General features: G+C 41.7%; 1 protein-coding gene across 13 annotated transcripts in view; it reads left to right on the plus strand.

Annotated features, from left to right (window-relative positions):
- LDAH (lipid droplet associated hydrolase) overlaps positions 1–27,554 on the plus strand; it is a 175,189-nt gene that overhangs the window by 36,951 nt on the left and 110,684 nt on the right. For 9 of the 13 annotated variants that reach the window (XM_073335905.2, XM_073335906.2, XM_073335907.2 and 6 more), the window contains one exon: positions 9,158–9,292. The exons of the other annotated variants lie outside the window; for them this stretch is intronic. In XM_073335905.2, the coding sequence (XP_073192006.2) occupies positions 9,158–9,292 (135 nt within the window). The remainder of the gene's footprint in view (positions 1–9,157; positions 9,293–27,554) is intronic. 13 annotated transcript variants of the gene reach the window in all.

The raw sequence follows: 27,554 nt of genomic DNA on the forward strand, positions 1-27,554 counted from the left end.
TAACTTTTTTCTGCCTCTAATAAATATGAATTAGGAATATTGCAAAAGTTTCATAGGGAATCAATTTATTAATAAATTTACATCCCATGACCTGCCATGCTTATGTACATTTAAAATCTCGGTGAATTGGAGGTAATTATTGAAATATGACATTGCACTTGATAAATGTAATGCACCTCTGCAGTACTGCTTACTAATGTCTACGTCCAGAGGCACATCTGGGATTTCAAACTTTAATTATCTGTAGCCTACACTGGCATATTCTCTTACTCATACATGGAAAATGAGGATGCGCTTTCCTGTTGTGATTTCTAGCCCTCAGTCCGTGGAATTGATTCATGGGCACAATTGGTTAGCTGGTTAGATTCAGGCATGTTAGTTAGGCTGGCAATGAGATCTCTCACAGGATGGTACAGACCTGATTCATCCTACAGATGGAATTTAAATATGTAGGGTGACCAGGTGTCTGGTTTTTAACAGGAACATCCGCTTGAAAAGGGATAATGGCGGCTCTGGTCAGCACCGCTGACTGGGCCATTGACCGTCAAGTTGATGGCACCGCACAGTGGGGCTGGCAGGCTTCCTGCTTGCTTCCGTGCCGTGCAGCTGCCGGGAAGCTGCCGGCATGTTCCTCCTCTGGCTCCTATGCATAGGGGCAGCCAGGGGGCTCCTCAGCGCTGCCCCTGCCCCAAGTGGCGCCCCTGCAGCTCCCATTGGCCAGGAACTGTGGCCAGTGGGAGCTGTCAGGGGTGGCACCTATGGACAGGGCAGTGGGCAGAGCCACCTGGCTGCACCTCTGTGTAGGAGCTGGAGGGGGGACATATCACTGCTTCTCAGAGCTGCTTGAGGTAAGCGCCGACAGGAGCCTGCACTCCTGACCTCCTTCTGGGCCCCAACCCCCTGCCCCAGTCCTGATCCCCCTCCTGCCCACTGAATCCCTCAATCCCTGCCCCGAACACTCTCCTGCACCTCAAGTCCCTCATCCCCAGCCCCACCCCAGAGCCCACACCCCCAGGTAGAGCCCTCATTTGCCCCCCCCCGGTGCCCCAATCCCCTGCCCCAGCCCCGATCCCCCTCCCACCCTCTGAATCCCTCAATCCCAGCCCAGAGCACCCTCCTACACCCCAAACCCCTCATCCCCAGCCCTACTCCAGAGCCCGCACCCCCAACCGGAGCCCTCATTTCCCCCCCACACACACACACTCCTATCCCCTGCCCCAGCCCTGATCCTCCTCCCGTCCTCCGAACCCCTTGCCCCCAGCCAGAGCCCTCATCCCAGCCCTCTGAGCCAGCCCAGTGAAAATGAGCGAGTGAGTGAGGGTGGGAAAAGCGAGCAATAGAGGGAGGGAGGCTGGAGTGAGTGGGGGCGGGGCATGGGTGGGGTCTTGGAGGAGGGGCAGGACAGGGGTGTTTGGTTTTGTGCAAGTAGAAAGTTGGAAACCCTAAGACTGCCCATTGTTCTTTGATTACTTTGCCATGTGGGTTCCACGTGCCTCTTCACACACAAAACAGCCTGATTCTTATAGCTATCTGGGCAAAAATTCAATATGTTAAGGGTTCAGGAGGGGAAGAAGCAAGGCTTGGGGAACCTCAGGGACATAATAAGCTGTTTACAGCAGGTGCCTCACAGAATTTTTCTGAGTTTTCCACTAGTCTGTAAATGTGGACAAGTGACTATAAGTGCAAAATGCAGATTCGGTCCTCTGTTTACATAATGGGGGCAAAAACTATAAGGTGCTCTTCAGCCGAGTTCATAGCACCGTAGTTATGATGTGTCAAAGTGAAGCCCGCTTTATGTGTTTCTGCTTAAGATACTTGCAGTTGCCTGCACTTTGGCTATGTTTAAGGGAAAGAATAAAGGAGAGATATCGTCGTGCCCTTGAATGTGCACACAAGTAAGAAATGAAAGTTAAGTGACAGGAGCTAATTATGATGATCATTTGTATAACTTTAATATGCATTCGATATATCTTATTTGGAAATCCTTTGCCCAGCATGTCACGGAAACCTATGTTTCCCTTTAAGACCTGATCTTCAGTTTGTTTGATATGTGTGTGTGTGTGTCAGCCTCCTTAAGCCTTTCCCATGCGTGAGAACATCATTGTGTTCTGTATATGCTCCATTTAAATCTGTCTGACATCTATGTGGGCTGCTTTCCATGCATGAACATGGGCGAGTTACATCTCTGCCTTCCTTGGTTGCTGGACTGCAGCCAAGGGCAGATTAAGTTTCTGTGAGCAAGAAACTTGTCGTTGTGATTCCTCAAGTCAGAACTGGGAGCCATGGCAGCCCTGGAAGGGGGCAACTGGAATCCATGCGACAGAAATGAAATCTGTGGGGTCCTGCTGTGCACCTCGGATTTAAACTTTCATTTATGGTTGCTCATTTCAAAATACCGTTCAGCATTTTGATTTTGTCGAAACAAATTATCATGTGAACCTTGTTGCAAAAGTTCTGAGTTCTGAAACTGGAATGTTTCTAAAATTAAATCTCTGGCAATTGTTGATTATATCTAGCAGTTCTAAAGCTCTTTGTAAATCCCCTGCTGCCTGTGTTTCTCCCTTCATTTATTCAGAGAGCTTCTCTCATTCTCTGCTCTCTTCACAGTTCCTTACTACCCCGTGGGTCAGATTGAGACCTCGTGTGTCTATAGGAATCTCCTAACTAAATTGGACCAGTGGTCTGGCTACCTCAGTGTCCTGTCTCCAACTGTGGCCAATACCAGCTGCTTAAGAAAAAGGTGAAAGAAACCTTATAGTTGGCAGTGATGGAATAACCTGCTGGGACAGGGTGCTAGGATAGCACCGTTGGCACTCAGCATGCTGCAGCACAAAGAAAGTTGCGGTTCAGCTGGGAGCAAATAACCAGTTTCTGTTGGGGGGGGGATGATTGACACCTGGGTTGTAATTGCTGGGCTAATGAGACATTTGGCTCAGTAGCTAGGTGGTTATATAATACATATATATACACATATATATATACACACACACATTTGGGAGGAAAAGGAAGTTATGGGGAGCTCAGAGGATGAGCTGCTGGAGGAGAGAGAGGGCTGGGTGTAAGTCTCCTGCTGTATCTTTGTGTCACGTTCTGTTTTGCTTGGGAACTGAAGAATAAATGTACACATGGTGAAAATTTCTTTCCTAACTTCCATAAATTAGAGGGTGGCTTATGCCTTGATGCAGAGGTATTTATATCCCTTCCAAAACTGTTTGAGTTGTTTTGTTCCGTTTTTTTACTCTGTGCTCCCTCTGGAGTAGTCAGGTTTCCCTAGGTTGGGAAACATGGCTGTGAAACGAGATGTGTTCCTGAGTTACCCCTTTTTTTGGTGGGAACTGGATTTTGCGGTATGTGGGCTTGTCTATACGAATGCCTAGTTCTTGGCAAATGGGTGTAAATCGACCCCTCCCTAGCGTGTCACACACTAAGTGTCTGTGTGGACCCTGCTGCCATGCACTAAAAATTCCACAGTGTGCTTTAATCTATTCCTGTTTCAAAGGCAAGCCCTCTGTGTGCTGTTTTTGTGTCATGTCCATACTGCTATATTTAATGGTACACTCATTTTTTTACAAACCTAAACATTTCACTTTTATATTTATTGGTACCTTGATTTTGAGGATGTTGTGAGTCCTGCAGTAAATCTGGGGATTATTTCAAAGTATGCAGAGCTATCTGCTACCACTGTTTTCCTGACTAAAGTTCAGGCTACATATTAAAAAAAAAAAAATTGCAGAAAAATTCAAAATGATTGAGTCTTGTAGGCCGAAAAGCTACCTGTCTTTGCTGCACTGTGTGCAGGGGATACGGTGATTTTAAAATGAACATTATTATTTACTTATATTTTAAGCACAAAAACTTCAACCACGTAATTAACTTGGATGGTGATACTATATCCAGTTCCATACTTACTTACTATATATATAGCTTGTTCTTTTGAAAGTGTGTGAGTGCGTGCATGTGTGTTGAAAAAAACCTGCAGTTTGCCTCTGTGTAGCTTTCTAGAGGAAATGTCAAGTTGTGTTGCAGCATTGCTGTTGTTTATCAATGAAACATTGGGGCAGAACTCCAGCTGGTGTAAATTGTCATACCTCACAGCTACATACCTTCATGGGGAGAAAATACCAGATACCAAAGGGCTCTTCAATCTGGTGGAGAATGGCATAACAAGAACTCATGTCTGTAAGTTAAAGCCAGACAAATTTAAATTAAAAATAAAGCACACATTTCTAACAACGCGAGTGATTAACAATTTGGAACAAATTACCCAGGGACTTGATGGATTCTCCAACTCTTGAGATCTTTAAATCAAGATTGGATGTGTGTCTGGATGATACGCTTTAGCCATGCAAAAGTTTATTGAGTTAAATGCAAGTGTAAATGAGTGGAATTCTCTGGTCTGTTTTATTCAGAAGGTCAGATTAGATGATCAAATAGTTCCTTCTGGCCATAAATCCTGTGAAACTGTGAGTTTATTACCATTTACCCAGCTTTTGTGCCATCTGCAGACTTTATCAATGGTTTTGTTTTCTTCCAGGTCACTAATAAAAATGTTCAATAGCGCAGGGCCAAGAACTCATCCCTGCAGGACCCCACTGGAAACACCCATTAGATGATGATTCCCCATTTTCAATTACATTCTGAGGTCTATCAGTTAGCCAGCTCTTTATTCATTTAATGTGTGTCAATTTTATATCATTCTATTTATTAATCAAAATGCTGTGCTGTACCGAAACAAACACCTTACGGAAGTCTAAGTATTCCCATGAACAGGATTACCTTTATCAATCAAATTTGTAGTCTAATCCAAGAAAACAAAATCAAAATATTTGTTTCTGTTGTGTTCACTCCTTATCAATAATTGATTTGATATTTTTGAAAATATAAAAACCATAACAAAAAAAGCACAGTTGGGGACATCTGCTTAATATGTGCTTCTTCGTATTGATTAATCTTTGGAACTTGAAACTGTTACCATACATGAATGATTCAGTTGCCCTCAGGTGGCTGAGAAATGATGTGTTGCTCCAATAAACTTGAGTACCCTGCAAAGAGTGAAAGTTGATACAGCATATTGCATTCACTCAGGGTTTCCATTTTTCAACAGTTACTTGCTGAGATAAAGAAATGGAGATATGCTGCATGGTTTTTGTTTTGATGCTATTGGGAAATCTGTAGAATGGACAAATGAGCAGTAGTGCATTGCTCCAGGGGCATTTACCTTTGTGATAAACTTGGCAGTTCATCCCACAAGGTAGATACAATTTAAATTGTTTAATTAGGTAATATTTTTGTTGCAACAGAAGAGCTCCTAAAACTACATATTTTGGTCCCAAACCAATGCACAGACTTCAGAGTAACAGCCGTGTTAGTCTGTATTCGCAAAAAGAAAAGGAGTACTTGTGGCACCTTAGAGACTAACCAATTTATTTGAGCATGAGCTTTCGTGAGCTACAGCTCAAATAAATTGGTTAGTCTCTAAGGTGCCACAAGAACTCCTTTTCTTAATGCACAGACTAAAACCCATTGTCTTTCATTGATATGATACTCCTGCCTAGGAAACATTTGTTACCTTGTAATTGTAATGCATGGAAATGCTTTGCTTAGATTCCCTTTGCACTAAAAACAACAACCCACCCCCTTGTCTCCTTTATTGACAGACACCTTTTGTGTCTTTCAGACTGACCATGTAAAGCTGCTGAACATTATGCTGGCATGTAGAAATGCAATAGGTAGTAAACTCCACTGGGCTTGGGGATTGCAAATGTTACCCTCAAGTGGATGCTTAAATTTGTCTACAGCGCAGCTGGGAGTGTGCTTCCCGGTGTGGGTAGACAGACACATGTTAGCTCTGCTTGAGCTAGCACGCTAAATATAACTGTGTAGCTGGGGTATCATAGGTGGCGCCATCTGAGTACAAGCCCACCCGGACCCCCTGGTTGTGCACTTGAGCAGCTAGCTCAAGTTACTGCATACCCTACCCCAGTTATACTGCTGTATTCAAGCATGCTAGCTTGAGAAGAGCTATTGTGTCTCTATCTACCCATGCTCAGATTATAGGCATACCCTGTGTGTGTCCCAGCTGCATTGTAGACATACCCTGAGAAGCTTCCATTTTGCACTTCTAAGGCTTCGGCCTCGTGGCTTTTCGATGGTGGGCGAGGTGCTATACTCTGCTGTCAGTTACACAGCTGCAAATCTGGAGTAACTCCAGTGGAACTGAAAGCTCAATAAACAATTTGTTTATAACTATTCTTCCGTTCGCTATGGAATTTCTCTCCACTGCTTTTTGTTGGTTAAAACCTTGACATGCTATTGATTTCTCTTATTAAGAAGGTCACTTTGTGGCAACGGTTCTCATTTCTACCCTTCCAAGACATTTTTAAGTATCAGTAGCTGTTTTAATAATTGACTGCACAGTATTTCTTTTATCCTGAGCTGTAGCTCACGAAAGCTCATGCTCAAATAAATTGGTTAGTCTCTAAGGTGCCACAAGTACTCCTTTTCTTATAATGAGGGTTCGGCATGGGGCGCAGTTGCCTGCTTTTTATGGATCTTATGTCTCTTCTCTGTCTAAAATAAACTTCAGGTAGCAACTCCATTTATCAGAGGATAGAAATCTCCTTTGTCTCAGAAAGGCATTAGTCACAGGTGCCGTGAGCTATATAGAGGATTTAACACAAAGCCTGACAAGTACCCTATAAACACTTCAAACTTTCACTATTCTTCAGCGGGTGACTGAAGCATGAGAATACTTTCATACTAGCTGCCCTAGTTGATGATGGGAGAGAATGTGTAAAAGCTCTGGACATTGTCAGATTTTTTTTTTCCTCTTTGGTTGCTTTTGAGTTAATAAAGAAAATAGAAACTGGTTGAAAATGGATATTGGAAGCATTCAGAGAGGAAAATATCTGCTTTGAGGTTAACTGGATTCCTTGACCATAAAACACCTTAATGCATTGTATTTCAGAGTTGAAGTATAATGCAGGAACATTTCTCAGTGACCAGATACACTATATCTTTGGGTAGCTACTTTCATCTTCCATCTTGCTGAAAGACAGACTTCCTTTTTTGTAACGTGAGTTCAAGATGTTTGTCAAGTGGTGCCTAGAGTCCTTTTCAATATCTTTCTACCTCTCTACATGCAGCATTTTAAGGAGTGCTGTATAATTAAAGCATTTTTGTGGTATATATTTTTGCATCTGTTTTTATTTTCTCATAAATAATTGTTTCATCAAAAATCCAATTTTTTTTGTTTTATTTGACACGTACAATATAGCTCAGTTGTATAGAATCTAGACATTGAGAAATGGACGCATTTTTAACTTTTCCTAATTAATTTTTTCCCAGGTGCTAATATAAACCTTGTAGTGCTCCTTTGATTATATACACAATATTTTTATCTGTTTGCATTGTAATTTTGCTAATGTATATAATGGGCTTGAAATACAGAAAATAGTGTTGAGGGAAGTCTGGTTAGATCTGTACAGTTTAGTAACAATACACTTATTTTTAGAATAGTACTTCTATTAAACCTCAAACAGTCAGGCCTAGCACAAGCAATTAGCTTATAGATAAGTGAAGAAGAAAGTGCACATTCGACATATTTTCTAGAGAACACCTCTTTGCAGGGCACTGTATTTACTGTATAATACCTGAAGAATAAAAGGGCTAAAGTGAGAGATTTAAAATAAATGAAAATATGCGGCACAGAAAGAGAAGGAGGTGGAATAAACTTAGATGTGATCTACACACAATTTTTGTACCTGTATAACTATTTTGCTTAGGGGTCTGGGTATTTTTATCAGAATAATTGGCACAACCCTTAGTGTGGACACCGTTATGCTGATCTAAAGGAGCCATATACCAGGATTATTTCCCTTCTGGCGCCTTTATACTAGCATGACTGCATCTACGAAAATAGTGCTGTATGGTATAGTTACTGCTGTACAATTTTTGTGTGCAGAGGAGCTCCAAGTGGTGTTCTACGGATAGCATCCACACTTCAAGTGCTACTGAAGGAAGATTTGCTGATATACACTTAATGTAATGGTGTACTCTGCGCCTTTTTAATGGGCCATATTCTGAATTCCTCAGTCAGTTTCCAAAGTCTGGGAGTTTAGCCTGAGAAATGGAATTAGTGAATGTTGAGTGTGGGTTTCATGATATGTCCCTAAAAACAATACATATTATGAATGGAATTTTCAACGGCACCTCAGGGAGTTAGGCATCTAAATCACATTCAGTGTCAATGCGAGTTAGTCTCTTGGAGTATTTGAAAATACTAGCCTGTATTTTTAAAATACATATTGGTGATAATTAAAAAAAATATATTACGGTGCTTCATCTTGAAATATTCTTGAAAGCTGCTTCTAAGTTGTAGGCATTGTGATGCTGCATTGCCATCATCATGCAGCTACATTCATCCAAATAGCATAACCCTTCGTGTGAAATGATTATGTTAATTTAACACGAAGGTTGCAAAATTAATCACTGAAAAGGCAGGAAATACCAGAGTTGAGATTGCATGCACAACAGATTTCATGCAATCTAATGAGCTGCCAGTGTGGACACGGTAGAAAAATGTCTCATTCTTTTGCTGGACCAAGCAATACCTTCACATTCCCAATGTGACACAAATCAGCTTTTGAAGAGATAAAGGAATATTATGAAGTTTCAGAGAATGGAGTAGCAGAACCTCTAGTATCTACATCAGTGTGATATGGAGAAATCCTTGTGATATTTTCATTCTGCACTCATCAGTGGGTTTCCCCAGAGCTAACTTTATATAGTCATTGATATTTGTTAATACATAAGGTAGGTATAATTTGTATGAGTTTTCAGACACAGTTAACAGAAATCAAGAGGATGGACAGGGAAAGCAGCTTGACCTTCAATGGAAAAAGAGTTATTGCTTTCCATTTGGGTAGCAGTGCACTTTTCACTGTGGTTACTCTCAGCTTGTCAAGATACACAGTACCCAGGGTCAGTAGAATTGAAGCAGTTTGATACTGTAGTGAAATAAGGTGTACATATCTGTAAAAATATCAGAGGTACGAGACATAAGAAGACACACCAAATGTTTGTTTCATACAGAACTGTGTTGTAGTTTGTCAGTTGTAAGATCAACATGAACACACTTGTGTGTTTCTCTTGTCAGGTAACCCAGGACTGGCAGGCTATTACAGGACCTTCATACGGGCATTATACCATGGACTAAACGGGCAATATCCAGTTTGGGTTGTGAGCCATGCTGGGCACTGCAAGCCCCCTAGTGGCATGGGAATGACAGAAGGTACTGTACTGTAATTTGTAACATACACAGATTTTACCATAGCAATGATTTGTCCTGCAAAACCTATGTTTATTAATAATATCACTTAACACTTCCATGGTACTATTCATCTTTGGAATGCCCTCAGACATTCCCTCAGAACAACCTTGTGAGGCAGAAAGTACTGTGAGTGTTCTTATTATCATCTGTAGGCTCCTCTACATGAGAGAGTTGCTGTGGGTTCACTGGAACTGATTTTAACTGATTTTTAGCAGATTTATTTTGGTTTAGCATAAATCAGTTAGGGATAGATTTAAGGTAATTGGAAATATTTTGGTCTTAAACCAAAATTAAAATGTCTATATGTTGATTTGCACCAGTGTAACTAGATTTATCTTAAAACTGTTTTTAAATCGATCAGTGTAACTTCTGTGTGTAGACAAGACCTTTGTCTTATAGATGCAGGGAGGGGCCAGGCAGAAGGAGCACAGTGACACAGTCCAAAGCCATGGAAGTAGTGTGGCCATATCCAAAACCCAGGACAAGGTTTCCTGGCTTCCAGGCCTACACCCTGACAATTAAATGGTACTTCTCTGGTCTTAAATTACTTCCTTAACTCATAGACAAACCTAAGCATTTACTCTTTGCATTTACACCTACACGAAGCAGTTTTCAGGATAAGGGGGGCTTAAGAGCAGAAATGTTTAAGGTCACTTTCCTTACCATAGCGTTAGCACCTGAGCTTTTGAGCCTTCGTATAAGGTTCAAAGTGAAATCTGAAATCTAATGGTGTTTTTGTCAACTTGCTACAAATCATTCTGGTCAAATGTCAAACTCTGAGGCAAACATTAACACTTTGGCCATGGGAGATGAGAAGTCCCCATGCTTCCAACTACTAGCCATACCATAATATATGTTAGGATCTGCACTTGCTGGTAAGTCTGCAGCACCATGGAGTTAATAAAAACATAGAAAACTGTTGAGGGACAGCTACAGAAAAAAATTAATGAAATGATGCAAGGCTTTGGTGTAACTTTTTGTTTATTTTATTAGGAGCAGGAAGTTGAAGTCCTGTCAGTGTGAATTTAGAATTTATTTAAAAATATTCCTCAGGCAGCTTTTCAAACTAGTCTTCTAGGAAATCCAAAAATTTTAATAATTTTTAAAAATTTAGTAGTATTACTAAACTGATTTCTTGAGTAGGGCAGCAAGCTACACTCTGTGATAACACGTTAAGAATTCACGTAATTTCTTATTAACCCATGGGAAAATGCTAAACAGATAGAAGTCCTCGAGTTATATCTCATTATCATAATAATAAATTGAGTGCAATTGAGGGAACAGATGTTGGTCAGTGTTGGGAGAAAGGAGAAGAGGAAATAACAAAAAAGTAAATTTTGAGTTATTAGAAGCTGATCCCCTTTCCTGCATATGTTCATTGCAACAAATGCAATGAACAAAAGCATGAATTAATTGCAAATGCTTTATCTGAAAACTGCAAACTAAAGCCTCAAAAGATGGAATAAGAAAAGAGGAAACCAGAATGAATCTCTAAAAAAATTATTTGTGAAGTGTATCTATGAGGTGCTGCAGTGTGAATAACCCACAAAAGTGCCTTAAAGAGTCAGCACAAGGAAAATGCAGTCAGATCACACCTGCAAGTGTATAGTGCAAAAATATAAAACACTCATGTTACACAGTACACTCATGTTACACAATACAGTTGAAAACTGAGGGAGGTGGGAAACCTCAGAAGAATGAAGTTTCCTATTCATTTGTCAGGATGCGAAAAGAAAAAAGTGTCTTCACTGCAACACACATCTGCAAACGCATTCCTCTCTCAACACTAGGATATGGGTGACTTTTCCAGTTGATACTGAGTTTGACTTAAACATCCCTGCTATTTCTTCATTGTCTTCATTCAGTTTGCAGAAAACAATATTTTATATTAAGTTTTCTCTTTTCCAAAGGGGTCTAAAAGCCCATTACAAATTATGGGGCAAATCCTGACTTCCCATGTAAGGCTCAAGTAGCAAGGTGCCTTGTTTGGCCCAGTGGAATGGAAGGCTCTCCGTAGACTGTGGGTCAAAGTGGCTGCAGTTGCCTATATAGTGTCTAAATCTTCTCTGCCCCTCACAAAGAAGTTTGGCTGGTGGGTACAGGTGATGGACCCATTTTCTATGCCTCCTATGTCAGCCCCCAACATACATCCTGCAGCATTCTGGATGATAAAACCCCTGAGGAACACAAATCTGTAGGCACGGGGGAAAGGATCCTGCTCTCTGTTGCTCGTACTTATTGGGCCCTGAGTTTCTGGAGGGTGAAGTGCTAGAAACAGAATTTGAGGCTATGTGAATGCTGCAGGAGGATGGAAACCAGGTGGATAACTGGCACACTACACAACAGTGGAGGAAAAGGAGAGTTTGCCCAAGAATACTGAGGCTCAAATCTTTTTCTTCCATGGACTCTTTCACGTCCCCAATAAGCACCAACATCCTGTGGTTTTAAGGTCTCATTTGAAAGACCCACACAAAGAATTTCAGGAAACCCAATTTTAATAGTTGGGAAGGTTGAAGGGATAAACTGATTATGCTAGTAATTAAACCTATGATTCCAGAGTCTTTCAAATCTGAGCCTTAGGGCAGTACAAAAAATATGTTCTTTCCAAAACCTCATGCATCCTCAGAAGAAAGGAGGCTCCATCCCCTTGTTGCTCCATGAGCCTTGGCCTTTTACATGTAGAGAACAAAGTCTACCAGAGTATTTGTTGCCTTAGCGGTAAGAGATTATGGTCAGGCTGTATCCTCTTAAAGGATCTAAGGCTGTATTTTGCTCTGTCGTCAGCTGTCTAATCTTTCTCCCCTTCATGGGACAAGGCCCAATTCCTCAAGAGTGGAAGCAACATCTATGATATTGCTTCAAGAAGTTCATCTACTTGATATCTTACATGTTTGTAAGACTTTATGCTTTGGTGTAAGATTCCTCCGCTGATGTATCCGTTGGAATGGTGGTCCTTCATTCAGCTCTGCCGCTTGTGTCCTCACACCCTCCTCCTACTTGAGCACTGCTTGTTGGTCACCCACAGGGACCAGTACTTGAAGAAGAAGAGACCTTATAGCAACTGAAGGTTCTTTGAGATGTGTGGTCCTTGTCTGTGTTCTGCTATCTATCCTCCTTCCCCTCTGCTTTGGACCATCTTTTGGTTCGTGACTGAGAAGGAACTGAAGAGGCTGTCAGTCTGCCCCTTCCTGTATCTCCTAGGTTGGAGGCACAAGGTGAGTGAGGATGCATATGCGGACCACTGGACACTGCTTTCAAAATTCTGTGGCTCCTGGCATGTAGAGCGCCTGCATATGCCCAATGGAATACAGATGGGGGGGGGCACATATCTCGAAGAACCTCCGGTTACTATAAGGTAAGTAACTTTCTCTTCCCTTCTGTAAGTTTCATTCTCTGTGTTTGTTTTCCTAATAGTCTAAGGAGAGCTGAGGGATGCACTAGTATTCTGTACTTTTGAATAAGAGACACCGATGGTAACAAAATTGTTGTTAGCAGTGCATGTTGCTTAGCAATTTGATTGTGAATGGGATGTTAAATAGCTCACCATTTGCTGCTGTGGCTTCATGTAAAGAAGGAATCATATGGCATCTGGTAAAGGAATTTTCTCCTGTCATCCTTGCCTCCTGATATGGATTGAAGCAAAGAGGCTTAGCACTCACCAATTTGCATGTTGCCCTCTGTTCGGAGGTAGATATGTTGAGTTTTAACTGATTTATCAGCAGTTCAGTATTATAATTCTACTTTTAGCAACCAGCTGTGCATAAATTATTCATAATTTTGACCTTCACTTAGCCAAAAATCAGTCTTGCCCCTTAGTCAAAAAGAGTGGCTCATCTTCCGGCTCAACTGTTATAAAAATCCTTGTAGGCTGAACACTGCTGTGATTGTTCACTATATATAACACCTGATGCTGACGTGTTTAAAATTGCAAAAAGGAGAGCAGCTTATGAGCACTTTCTTGGACACTCTGTTTAAAAATCAACATAATCTATATATGCTGTATAAACGTTTGCAGAATCTTAAAGGTGTTGCTTTTTCCTTTGCAGTGCCTAATATTGACACTTTGACTCATAGTTTTCCTAATGGTTAATGTGCTTGAGTCAGTCACACAGATGCTACCTATGAACGGCTTCTTTTATAATGTCATAAACACTGACTACTTATTTATCCTGGCAGTTTTGTCTGCTACGTGAAATGTATTATGATTTTATTGGTGACTGCCTTTATGAGCTGTGAGTATTTGGACATCTGTTGGTTAATTTCAATTTAAAATACAAGTTTGTAAGAAACAAAGGGGGGAAAAGTGTGAACCCAAACAGATCATAATTCCAATATAGCAATGTCTGCCTTTAATTTAAAATAAACAGTGAAAGTATACCCATAATTAGTTTATTTGTCCAATTTGTAGGGCTTCTTTTAGCATATCACTATTAAAAGGGATTTGCATTACTTTTCTTTGAGATTTCCGGTCACATGTTGATGAGAAATGTAATCTTCTACAGCTCACAGAGTAACATGTTAGGCATTGAGAAAGTTTATTTAAACTACAAGTTAGTGCTTTTCCTATAAGAGGCTTTTAAAAATACATTGCAGCTCAGTGCCCTAGCTGTCAAAACAGAGGCTACTGCCTGAGAATGAATGTCAGTTTCTATTTTCATAGGGATTAAATAGGTGGGCCTTTGAGTTATTAGCAAGACTAAATGCGGGTAATGATGGTGTATGACTGGCATTTAGGGAGCAAATAGAGTAAAAATGTGCAGTGCTTGGTATATGGAAAATGTGTATTCTGAAAAGGAGCAGTGGGTAATTAAGAAAAGAATGGAGGAAAATGTTTCTCCAGGAAACAGTTAATTACTGAAAGAGAATAGTAGAGATACTTTAGTGTAACTTTGTAAACGACATGTAATTATTTTCAAATAACTTCCTTTTAAAAAAATTCCAAAAATTCACCAGAGATGCAAATGGGGATTGCTTGAGGAATGAGGTACCACTGCGTATGAGTAAGTTGTGGCAGAAACTGGCTCTGTATTTATATCTTGAAATATCCATGCTACTACCAAGAAATACAGTCTGATTCTGATCGCAGAACATTGTAACTCTGGAGCATCTCCATAGTGTAAAAGCTATTTGAGATGACAGTCTGGCTTAAAATAGTCTTAGCAGTCAAATTCCTCCTCCATTATTTTTCTTCAAATGAACTCATATTGTTTGGAAAATGAGAGATGAATTCATTTATTTAGAAATTGAATACATGCCGTATTAAGTAGTTTAGTGGTCTTTTGTGATAATTACCATCCCCATTTTACAGGTGAGGAACTGGGGCACTGAGTCCTGTCCAAGGTCACACTGGACATCTGTGGAAGAGCTGGGAATTGAACCAGATCTCAAGAGTCCCAACCCACTGCCTCTGCCACAGAACATCCTTTCTCCTGCATGCAAAGTGCCCATAGTGCTACATAAGTAATAACAAAAGGTGCAGACAGTATCAGGGTTGGTGGGGAAAAAAAGTCTCTTCTAAACCATTCAAACGAAGTGCTTGTTCATTCTTCTGAAACACTCAACTGCTTGGATTTTAACTCTGTCTTTATCTCCAGATACATTTGTATAAATAAACTAGATGCACATAAGCAGCCATGCATTACAATTACGTTCCACAAAGGTTTTTGATGACTCAGTCAACAATAAGGATTACAGTGTCCCAGGCCAGAATATGAATAAAAATCCAGTGTTTCTTCCTCAAAAAACCCTAAATGAAATTGTCTTCTACAGATACTTTTCTATGTTGCATTATAAGGTCAGAAAACTTCTATTTGAATTTTAAATCTTTAGCTTTTTATTATTGGTTTATTAATTTATGGTAGTACCCATACTGTGTTAGGCGCTATAGAAATATAAAGTAAGTTATGATCCCTGCCTTAAAGAGTTTATAATCTAAGACATAAAGTAGACAGATGGACAGGTGGTACACCAAGGAGGTAAAATGGGCAAAATGGTTATTGGTAAAACAATGTCTGATAACATAATGGTTTTATATATAGGCTATCTCCAGTCAACTATTCTATTGAAAGATGAAGCTAGGCAAATTCAGACTACAAATAATGTTTATTTTTAACAGAGTGTAATTAACTATTAGAACAGTTTACCTAGAGATGTGCTGTATTATCTATCACTAGATAGCTATGAATCAAGACTGATTGACTTTATAAACGATAGGCTCTAATTCATCCAGATGTTATGGGTGAAATTCTTGATGCAGGAATTACTGGATGAAATTCTATGGCCTCTGTTATGCAGGAAGACAGAGAAAATGATCATGATGGTTCCTTCTGGCCTTACAATCTATGAAGTCATGATCAGGCAGTTAATTTCATTTAGACATCATGGTGGAAGAGAGTATTCACAAGCATGTTAAGGGCTGAGCCGAAGCCCTTGAAGGTTACTAGAAATCTCATCTCTTCATTGATTTCAGTGGGCTTTGGGTCAGGCCCTTAATACAGAGAGGGTAGTGGCCGTGCAACACATTCGGAAAGTAGGTTGCATGCTTAAGTGGCAGCATGGAAGAAGCCCCAGGAAAGGGTAGTGGGAGAAGCAGACAAACAGCATGTGAAGGCACGGAGAGCTTCAGGTTACATCATCCAAAATGGTAACGTTCTTATCAGTGTAAAACATTGATGGTGAAATGGCTATGTATGTTCTCTCTCACTCTGTGGGGACATTTGGAAACTCTATGCTATGTTGTTTCTTTGGTTAATTGCCTCTTGGCTCTGTTTTAGGATTTACTACCTGACAAAATGGAGTTTATGGTTTCATTTGCAAATCCTCTCTGTGTAACTAACATTGGGACAGATTCTGCCGTTAGTTACAATTATATAAATCCAGATTAACCCTAAATGAAGTCAACAGAGTTACTCTGGATTTACACTGGAGTAAATCGGGGCAGAATCTGGCCTATTATATAATATGTTGGATCATTGTTTGTCTGCCAGATGACACAATATGAGGGTCTGCAGGAATGCCAGAGAAGGGCCATTCATTTGTATAATCCTATGATTAACTATTCTGCTAGGAAAGTGGCTAAAATAGTAGTCTGAAGAAGACAAGGAACACTGTGTGCTATAATAAGAGGGTTGCATATTATTTTAGGACAGTGATTCTCAAACTGTGGTCTGTGGGCCACTGGTGGTTCCCAGGCACTTGCTGGTGGTCTGTGGAGAGCTGGTAGATCAGGCAGTGTTGGCTCTCACACTTGTTTCTACTCGCTGAGATGTAGTAATGATAGCTAAGAATACATGCAGTACTTTTCTAATAATATTTTTGTGTGTGTAAGCAATTACCATGGTGGTCACTGTGCCACCGCTAATGGGATTGTGGCCTGCACAATAGCAAATGTTAAGGGAAGTAATCCAATGGAAATGTCATATTACAGGGAAATCTAAATGGTAACTCAGTTGCAATACGAACTGACTGACTTCACTCTCATTATTGTCTCCGTATAAGCAACAAGGAGGGAGTTTATGTAAAAGTGTATGAAGTCAGAGTACATTGGCGACCTGATGGTTTTTAACTTATTTGGAAGCATGTCAAATGTTTTTAATGCTTGCTTGTTTTGAAAAGTACTTTATACCATCTCTTTGGGGTAACTGGGAGCTATTGACAAATTGTGGGTCCAGTGTTGAAATAAGTCAGCTCCAGGTTTCTGTCTATGGCATTTTTCTAGACAGCTCCTGAAAATTTAGTGACTCCCCTCCTGTGCTTCAGCAAAGAGTATATTTGAGATGTTGGATAGCAGGTGCAGTATTAAAAACACATGGCCAGATTCAAAGGCTAAATATAAGGTGGTAGGTAGGTGTAAAAGAGTTTTAGGTGGATGATTTGTGTATTTAGTGGGCAGAAGACAGGGAAGTAGCAGAAGAAGCAACTAAAGAGTGTAAAATTGTAAGGCCTTGTGTATACTACACTGTTTTGTCAACAAAAGTCAGCTTTCATCAACAAAACAGTGGAGGTGTACACACTGAAATGTTCCTCCCAGCCATGTAACTCCCCTGCTAAGCCAACATCATAAAACCACCTCGATGAGCGGCATAGAGCTTTTTGTAGTTAGAGTGACGCAACATCAGTGTAGATGCTGCGCTTAGTTATGTCGCCCTAATCGGTCTCCAGGAGGTATCCCGCAATGCCCATCCTGACTGCTCTGGTCAGCAGTTTGAACTCCGCTGCCCTGAAGATACACAAGAATGTGTCCCTCCCCCGTTTAAAGGCCTTGGAATTCCTCTTCCTGTTTGCTTGGTGTGCACAATTCTCATAGCATCTCCCCAGCTGACCATGCTGGCTTTCTGCAGCAGATGCTCTCCCGCGTAGAGCATACCACAGCTGTTGGATCTGCTGAGTCTATGGGGAGAGGAGGCTGTGCAGTCACACTTCGCTCCAGCTGTAGGAAATTTGATGCCTACAGGCTGATTGCTCGTGCCATGCAGGAGATGGGGCATGAGAGGGATGCGCAGCAGTGCCGTGCTAAGATCAAGGAGCTGAAGCTGCTGTACCAGAAGGCAAGGGAGGCCAACCATCACTGTGATGCAGCGCAGAAGACATCCCGCTTCTATAAGAAGCTGGATGCCGTCCTCGGCAGTGACCCCACCTCCACCCCCAAGAGCCTTGTGGATACTTCAGGGGGACTGGAGGCAGTGACCAGCAGACTGAACCCCCTGATGACGAAGTGGTGGATGAGAGTGAAGCTGGAGGACAATGTGGAGCAAACGGCAGGGTCCTCCGGTGCGTGGCAAGTCAGGACCTCTTTTCCACTCCAGAGGGGTCTAGCCAGTCCCAACACTCTGGCTCTGGCACGCAGGATGGGGAGCTCCAGTAAGTGCTCATTTTGTTTTGATACTGAATGGTGAAAGGAGATTGAGCTCTCGTGTACTTTGTTGTATGGTAGAAGAGGAATAAGGGACAGAAATTAACAACAGAGCCTGTGCATCTATGCAGTGGGTCCATGGGGGAAAAGTTTGTTAATGTACACAGGGATGTCCCTGGAATCCTCCATAGGGATCTCTAGGAAACTTTCCTGTAGGTATTCTACAATCCTCTGCTGAAGAAGGTTCATTGGTAGAGCAGCCTTGATTCTCCCTCCACTGTAGGAAACTTTGCTGCGCCACCCGTCAATTATTTCTGCAGGGAGCAGCGCAGCACACAGGCGAGCAGCATACGAAGCCAGTCTGAAGCCACACGCATGCAGGATATGTACCCTTGCATATAGGGTTACCCTTAGGACTGAGATATTGGGTTTGATTACCCTAGCGTGTGGAAAAGGGTACCAATGTTCCAAATAGGTTTCAGAGGGGTAGCCCTGTTAGTCTGTATCATCAAAAACAACAAGGAGTCCTTGTGGCACCTTATAGACTAAGGAATTTATTTGGGCATAAGCTTTCATGGGCTAAAACCCACTTTGTCAGATGCATGGAGTGGAAAATACAGTAGGAAGATATATATAGCAGTACATGAAAAGATGGGAGTTGCCTTACCAAGTAAGGGGTTGAGACAGTTCACTTAAAGTGGGCTATTATCAACAGTTAACAAGAAGGTGTGAGTAACAGTTGGGGCAAATTAGCATGGGGAAGTTTTTTGTTTTTTTTTTAGTTTTAGGCTTGAATAAAGACTGGGAGTGGATGGGTCATTACACAAAGTAAAACTATTTCCCCATGTTTACCCCCCCCCCCCACTGTTCCTCACACGTTCTTGTAAAGTGCTGGAAATGGCCCACCTTGATTATCACTACAGAAGGTTCCCCCCCAACCCCCCACTCTCCTGCTGGTAATAGCTCACCTTACCTGATCACTCTTGTTACAGTGTGTATGATAACACCCATTGTTTCATGTTCTCTGTGTATATAAAATCTCCCCACTGTATTTTCCACTGCATGTATCCGATGAAGTGAGCTGTAGCTCACAAAAGCTTATGCTCAAGTAAATTTGTTAGTCTCTAAGGTGCCACAAGTCCTCCTTTTCTTTTTGCGGATACAGACTAACACGGCTGCTACTCTGAAACCTAGTGGTTTTTTTTTTTAGTTCTAGTAGTGACTCATCCACTCCCAGTCTTTATTCAGGCCTAATTTGATGGTGTCTGGTTTGCAAATTAATTCTAGTTCTGCAGTTTCTCGTTGGACTCTGTTTTTGAAGTATTTTCGTTGAAGAATTGCCACTTTTAAGTCTGTTATTGAATGTCCAGGGAGGTTGAGGTGTTCTCTGACAAACACCTACAGGATCTCTATCAAGCATTCTTAAAACTACAATACCCACCTGCTGAAGTGAAGAAACAGATTGACAGAGCCCAGAAGGGTACCCAGAAGTCACCTACTACAGGACAGTCCCAACAAAGAAAATAACAGAACGCCACTAGCCATCACCTTCAGCCCCCAACTAAAACCTCTCCAACGCATCATCAAGGATCTACAACCTATCCTGAAAAATGATCTCTCACTCTCACAGACCTTGGGAGACAGGCCAGTTCTTGCTTATAGATAACCCCCCAACCTGAAGCAAAGACTCACCAGCAACTACACACCACACAACAAAAACACTAACCCAGGAAGTGTTGAAGTGGGTTTTAGCCCATGAAAGCTTATGCCCAAAGAAATTTGTTAGTCTGTAAGGTGCCACAAGTACTCCTCGTAATATTCAGAATAGTCTCCCTAGCTGCTTGTAGTAACCCCCTTCGCAAACTACCCTTTGTTCCTTCTACCCTCTTGCCCGCCTCTTTCCCACCCCTGCCAAACTCACCGTACTGGGGACTCGAGCCGACCTGTATGCTAGCCCAGCGATGGTGAAAAATAGGTGTGTGTAACTATAGTGATTAACGGCTGTGACCACACTCGCAATACTGTCTCTGTTCATTGTTTCTTTGGCTTCTGCAGATGTGCTCTTGAGGTCCCCCTCCTCCACACCCGCAGAGCGCTTCCGTCAGATAAGGCAGCGAACCAGGGGAGTAAACAGGATATATTTCATGAAGTGCTGCAATCAACAGATGCAGCACATAGTGAAACAAGAGGGAGACCTCAAATTAATGAAAGACTGAGGCGGGATAGCTTGGAAAGGGCTCGGGGGTAGGAGCAGATGATAAAGCTTTTGGAAGGCCAGACAGAGACAATGGAGTCCCTCGCTACCCTGCAATCTGAGCCCATCTGTGTGTGACTCCCCCTGCAGCTATTATAGAACTCCAATCTGTACACTCCCCAAACTCCTCCACCGCAGTCCTCGTGTGTTCCCAGGCCCTCACAGTACCGCCCATGCACTTCACACCTAGGGACTGGTTTCCCATAGAAAGCTGGAGTTACAGTTGTGAAAACCCTAACCATGAGACTGTTCTTCATTGTCGTGTCCCCTAGTTTACCAAAAATTTGTGTTTTGTCCTGTTATTAAAATGAGTATTTGTGACAAACACACACCCATTAGTGCTAACTTTGAAACACGCTGGCTATACAATTAACTCTCAGGAAGCAGGGGTAATTCAAGGCGGCAAGTAATCATTGCCTGGCCTAATGCATCACATAAAGACACATTACTGAGAATCATTGTCAAAATGCTCCTTCAAAGCCTCCCTGATTCGAATAGCCTCTTGCTGCAGCCCTCGAATTGCCCTTGTATCTGGCTCTTCAAAATCAGCAGCCAGCTGATCAGCCTCAGCAGTCTACCCCAAATATTATGTAGAGTACAGCAGGCCACAATGACCATTGGAATATTTTCCTCATTGAGGTCTAACCGGCCAAAAAGACACCACCAGCGACTTTTTAATTGGCCAAAGGCACATTCAGCGGTTGTTTGGCACTTGCTAAGCCTGATGGTGAAGTTCTCCTTGCTGCTGTCTAGGTTCCCAGTGTAAGGCTTCATGGGCCACTGGAGCAAGGGGTAAGCGGGGTCTCCAAGGGTCACTGTGGGCATGTGCACAGCCTGCACTGGGCTCTTCAAGTCTGGAAAGAAAGTTCCAGCATACAGTGTTCTGAAAGATGCATGCATCATGCCCTTCCCTGACGACCCTGCATTGATGTCAGTGAAATGGCCCTGGTGATCCACCAGCATCTGTAAGATCATGGAGAAGTAGTCTTTTTGGTTGATGTACTCCACGGCAAGATGGTTGGGGACCAAAATTGGGATATGCGTGCCATCTTTCACCCCTCTATAGTTAGGGAATCCCATTGCCGCAAAGCCATCAATTATTTCCTGTGCATTACCAACAGTCACATTCTTCATAGCAGGAGGCAATTAATGGCCCTGCACATTTGCATCATCGCAACCCCCACGGTGAACTTTTCCACCCCAAACTGATTTGTGACTGACCGGCGGCAGTGTGGAGTTGCCAGTTTCCACACGCCAATTGCAATTTGCTTTTCAGCAGTGACGGCAGCTGTTATTCTGGTGTCCTTGTGCAGCAGTGCTGGGTCGAGCTCAGCACACAGCTCCATGAAGGTGGATTTGTGCATCTGAAAGTTTTGCAGCTACTGCTCGTCATCCCATTCCTGCATCACGATGCAGTCCCACCATTCAGTGCTTGTTTTCCTAGCCCAGTGCCAACAGTCCACTGTGGCAAGCTGCTCCGTGAATGCCAGCAGTAATCTTGAATTATGTGTTTCCATGGTACACAATCTTGAATTATTTGTTTCCATTCACACTCTTGTTTCACAGCTCATGAAGTACTGCAGGACCAGCCACGTTGTGTTCATAGCGCTTATCACCAGACTGGTCAGCAGCTCAGGATCCATGCTGTCAGGCAGAGATGGTGGGCACATAGTTCACAAGGACAGTTGAAAAATGACACAAAACGAAGTAGGAAGCCTGTGGAGTGATGGGATGGGAAGAACTGCATCACAGGACAGCGAGCACGTCTCTATGATTTACTGCGACACAGGGTGTTGAGTTGCACCGAGGGGTAGCTACCCATAATGCAACACTCTCTCTCTCTCGATGCTAGAGCACCAACTGTGGACTCTGTCCACCAACACAAGGACTGTTGCGTGGACGTGCACAACCAATGTTACTAAAGCGTCTTATGATCTTCAACATAACTTAAGTCAACTTAACTCTGTAGTGTAGACATGGCCTGAGTTAAACTACAGTGCCTGACACACACACACTTAATTTATGCCTATTTACAACAACTTCTGCCCCCTCGCATACGAATTACAACAGTTGAGACCCAGATAGACTCCCTTACACCAAGTTATATATCTGCAACTTAATTTATTGCTCAATTTAGCTTGCAAAATTTGTCCCCCGAGTTTATATTAGGACAGTTTTTTCTTTTCTGATGTTGGTCATCATGAAAGCTGCTTATTCTTAGAACTGTGAGTAGCATCGTGTACAAAGAAATGCAGTCAGGACCCAATTCTTGAATATTGGCATCTTTTGGCTGTGTTAAAGAAAGAACCAAATCATGAACCTGTTATCCAGGCAGAGTTAGGCAGGCTTCATTTGTAAGCATGGATTTTAAATATAGGTAGACGCTGAGCTTCCTGTTTATGTAGCTAGCTACTGCAAGTGATGATTCACTTTGAGCCCCTCACATAGGATTCGTCACCAGTAAGCTATCCCACATCAATTCCTGTGCAGAGGAACTGGTTGTTTTCTCAGGACAGGGCAGGAACTGCTTCAACACAGACTAGTCATGCTGCCTATCTTGATGCTGCAATCTCTGTTGCTCAAAAAGCGTGTACATCTCAGCCTTTTGAGGACTGTTTAAATCCTAAATGTACATCATGAATCATTAGTATTGATATAAATGTTGACATTTTTGTCATTGCTTGGCAATACTTATATTTCACATTATGGTTTTATTACTGGATGCTTATTTTAGGGAAACAAATGTACATTTCATTTTATGGACCCACTGGAATGTATTAAATTGAAATGTGTGAAAAGTGAATAGCCCTAGAGATGCTACAATGTTTTATTTACTGTGACATTTTTTTTCCTTTGAGCCGCATGCAGTAAATTATTATTAAAAGCCCTGATTGAGCAAGATACTTAAGCGCATGTTGAACTAGAATCATGTGAGTAGACCTAAAGGTGATTCTTGGCACTCAATTAAAGTCAATGGCAAAACTCCCATTGACTTCCACAGGACCCCTTAGATGCTTAAAGCTAGGCAAGTGCTCAAGAACCTTGCTCAATAATGGTCAAAATGAATGAAATAGAATTTTGCAGCATGCATTAAGGAAATGTGTATCTACGTTTTCCTGTTTATTTTCTTAGCATCCCATCCAAACATTTAGTAACTTTAATGATAAAGCCAGATCTTACAATGTTGTGTATGCAGTTATTTACTTACTTGAATTGAAAGGCTACAGACTTGATTCAGATATTATTTGATATTCTGTGGACTTCAGTGAAGTTATGCCCAATTTGTACTGGTGTGAGAAAAGAATCTGACTGTCTTCACTTGTATTGTTGCCATGTGAAAGATAGTTTCTTTGCATTCTTGAGCTGTCTATGTCAAGGTTTTCTACAGTGTCCATCACCATAGTATCTTAGAGCTTATTTCTTAAAGAACGTCCACTGGTACATTTATAATTCATTATTCAATGTTTCACTAATACTTTTTGTTAAAATAAACCTGCACTATCCATCCCAAATTACAAATGAGCTTAGTAAGTTTATATTTTTAAAGAATTGTTTGAAAGTGACAATTGCTGGATCCCTAAAATATCCTTTTAGATTCTTGTGTAGAAAATAAGAGGCATGTTAAAATTTGTTGATATCCACCCATTGCGGAGTTTAAACCCTTCACTGACTGCATTCCACGGAGCTTTGGAGCTAAGTTTTAGGATTGTTTATGGATTGTTTTCAGCCTTTCACCCCATGACATAGGTATGTTCTCCAGCTGATACCATCATCTTTAATTAGATGCAGATGGCTCTTTGCACACACACAAAACAGTTTGAACCCTAAGGAACCCCATGAAAAGGTAACATTTGTGTCTGTGGTGTCCTGCCTTAGAAAATATGCCTCAGTTCACTGAGTTGAGCAACAGTTTGATGTTTCAGTATATTTTGTTTGTACCTTTACTGTATTCTTGTTGTTTGTAAATGGATTAAGGATGAAATTTGGTTTAAATATAGTAAACAAGAGATTGGGGTTGGTGAGAAACCATGTTGTTTCATTTTGATTTTGAGGACTTTCTACCAGAAATCCAAGGCAATTTGTACAATATATTTTCCATCTGTAAGCAGAATGAGCTTGGACTATCCCCATTACTCAGAATCATTCCATGTGCCTGAAATACACTGCTTTTGTTATGACCATTGGCTCTTCATTCCCTACACAGTCTAGGTTTAAGATAAGAATCATTCACCAAGAACTCTAACTTATTAGCGTAACGTTTCCACTTCGTGACTAGGACATTTAGAATTTTTTTTCCTGTTACCTGGTAGGTTGGCACTGGGAATAAAAAATGTTATAGAGCTTTGATGGCATCAGTTCAACGACTGCTAATGGTGGTTTTCTTTTTATTCCACCTGATCGATGGTGTCAAGAACCATTACAATATGAATTTTGGAAATCTCCATCTGTTAGTGCAAGAAACATTGTTTGATCTAATTGTTTGTTGGTAGTTATGTCTATGAATATAAATCCATAACCTGTTTGGGGTGTATGCATATGTGTGTTGGAGGTCATGGAGTTGCAAATTAAATTCAAATGTGGACCAATGCAAAGCAAAGCACGCTTGAAGGAGTAACTCCGAGTAACAGAGAATTTATCGCATCCCTTGGTCGTCTCTTCCAATTATTAATTACTCTTACTACTAAAAACTAATCAGATAAACTACGAAAGGGGATTCCTTTGGAGCAGAGTCGTGACATATTGGCAGCAGGGCTGCTGTCAGAGGATGCAGGAAGACAAATGGAAACCATGTCCCAGGCTCAGACTGAGCAGGTTGATATTGTTGCTGTTCTGCCTGGGCTTTTTTTTTTTTTTTTCCTTTTTTTTTCTGATGCTTGACAGAGCGACTAACATGCATGAAGTTACTTGCTTATGTGCTTTGCTGAATCAGGGCTTCGGTTTACATAAAGTTTTTAAGGCATACACTTCAGTTGTGCATTAGAGCCTATAATAAACTTCATCTGAGTTGTGGTACTGCATGATCAGAAAAAAACCCAGAGCTTGACTTCCGGGGTCAGATAACTTTGCATGACTGGCATTTAACAAACGAACATCCATTACATGCATAGCAAATTGAATCTGGAAATGCCATTATTCTAGCCACTTTTCATAGTGAAACTGTACTTCAGAAGTGTTTCTGTTGAAGCTATGTTGTCTGTCTCCACAAACATCTCCATAACATGCAGAGAGTTTGGAGATGGAAGAAGGACATCGCAGTGGTTAGAGCACTAGGCAAAGACGTGGGAAACATGCCTTCATTTATTTGCTCTGGCACTAACTTCCTATGTGACTATCGGCAAGTTACTTAGCCTCTCTGTGCGTTGGTGTCCCCGCCCAGGAAAATGGGGATCACAGCACTTCCCTACCTCAGAGGGATACTGTGAGGATATGTTATGTTGCCCTGGCAATGAGTGATGAGGAATCATCCCCAAAAGATGGCGGCGGAGAAGCCATATAGTCCCAAGGCTGGGAGGATCGCAGCCACCACTCCCAGGTGGAAATGTAGGGTAGTGGTGGTTGGTGACCATTTTTGGAGGCAGATGGAGACACCCATCTGTCAGCCTGACATGGCATCCTGGGAGGTATACTGCCTGCCAGGGGCCCGTATCTGAGATCTTATGGTGGAGTTGTCGATGATCATCTGGCCCTCTGACTTTTACCCTGTGCTACTCATCCATATGGGCACTAATGATACTCTGCGGTATGACCCTCAGCAGATCAGAAATGACTACAGGGCTCTGGGAGTAAGGGTGAGGGAATTGGGAGCGCAGGTGGTGTTCTCTTCGATCCTTTCAGTCAATGGTAGGGGCCCAGTCAGAGACAGATGCATCCTAGAGGTGAATACCTGGCTGCGAGGATGATGTCACCAGGAGGGCTTTAGCTTCCTTAACCACGAGATGCTGTTCTGGGAGGAAGGACTGTTAAGCAGAGATGGGGTCCATCAAGGAAGGGAAGGACCATAAAGACAAATGCAAAATATTCCACTTAGGAAGGAACAATCAGTTGCTCACCACATACATAATGGTAAATGACTACCTAGGAAGGAGTACTGAAGAGAGAGGTCTGGGGTCATAATAGATCACAACTAATCATGAGTCAACAGTGTAACACTGTTGCAAAAAAAAGCAAACATCATTCTGGGATGTATTAGGAGGAATGTTGTAAGCAAGACACAAGAAGTAATTCGGCTCTATTCTGCAGTGATTAAGCCTCAACTGGAGTATTGTGTACAGTTCTGGGAGCCACATTTCAGGAAAGATGTGGAAAAATTGAAGGAAGTCCAGAGAAGAGCAACAAAAATGATTAAAGGTCTAGAAAACATGACCTATGAAGGAAGATTGAAAAAATTGGGTGTTTAGTCTAGAGAAGTGAAGACAGAGAGGGCACATGATAATAGTTTTCAAGTACATAAAAAGTTGTTACAAGGAGGAGGGAGAAATATTGTTCTCTTTAACCTCTGAGGGTAGGAGAAGGAGCAATAGACTTAAATAGCAGCAGGGGTGATTTAGGTTGGACATTAGGAAAAACTTCCTAACTCTCAGGGTGGTTAAGCACTGTAATAAATTGTCAGGGATGGTCTAGATAATAGTTAGTCCTGCCATGAGACTGGACTAAATGACCTCTCAAGGTCCCTTCCAGTGCTATGATTAATGTACTAGAAGCACCTCAGAATCTTTAAAGATTGTGAGGTGCTCATATGCTACAGCAGGGGTCGGCAACCTTTCAGAAGTGGTGGGCCGAGTCTTCATTTATTCACTCTAATTTAAGGTTTCACGTGCCAGTAATACATTTTAACGTTTTTAGAAGGTCTCTCTCTATAAGTCTATATTATGTAACTAACCTATTGTCGTATGTAAAGTAAACAAGGTTTTTAAAATGTTTAAGAAGCTTCATTTAAAATTAAATTAAAATGCAGATCTTATCAATTTCGTGCTGTGGTTCTTAACCTGGGGTGCACGTACTGCTTGGGGGCGCGAGATGCCCTTTCTGGGGGTGTGAGACATGCGAGATTTTTTTAGGAGGTAAATCATTGAAAACACAAATTAAGCACAGGGACGTAAGTACAACTACTTTGTTTC

Source organism: Lepidochelys kempii, chromosome 3 (assembly GCF_965140285.1).
Source record: "Lepidochelys kempii isolate rLepKem1 chromosome 3, rLepKem1.hap1, whole genome shotgun sequence".
Lineage (NCBI taxonomy): Eukaryota > Metazoa > Chordata > Testudines > Cheloniidae > Lepidochelys > Lepidochelys kempii.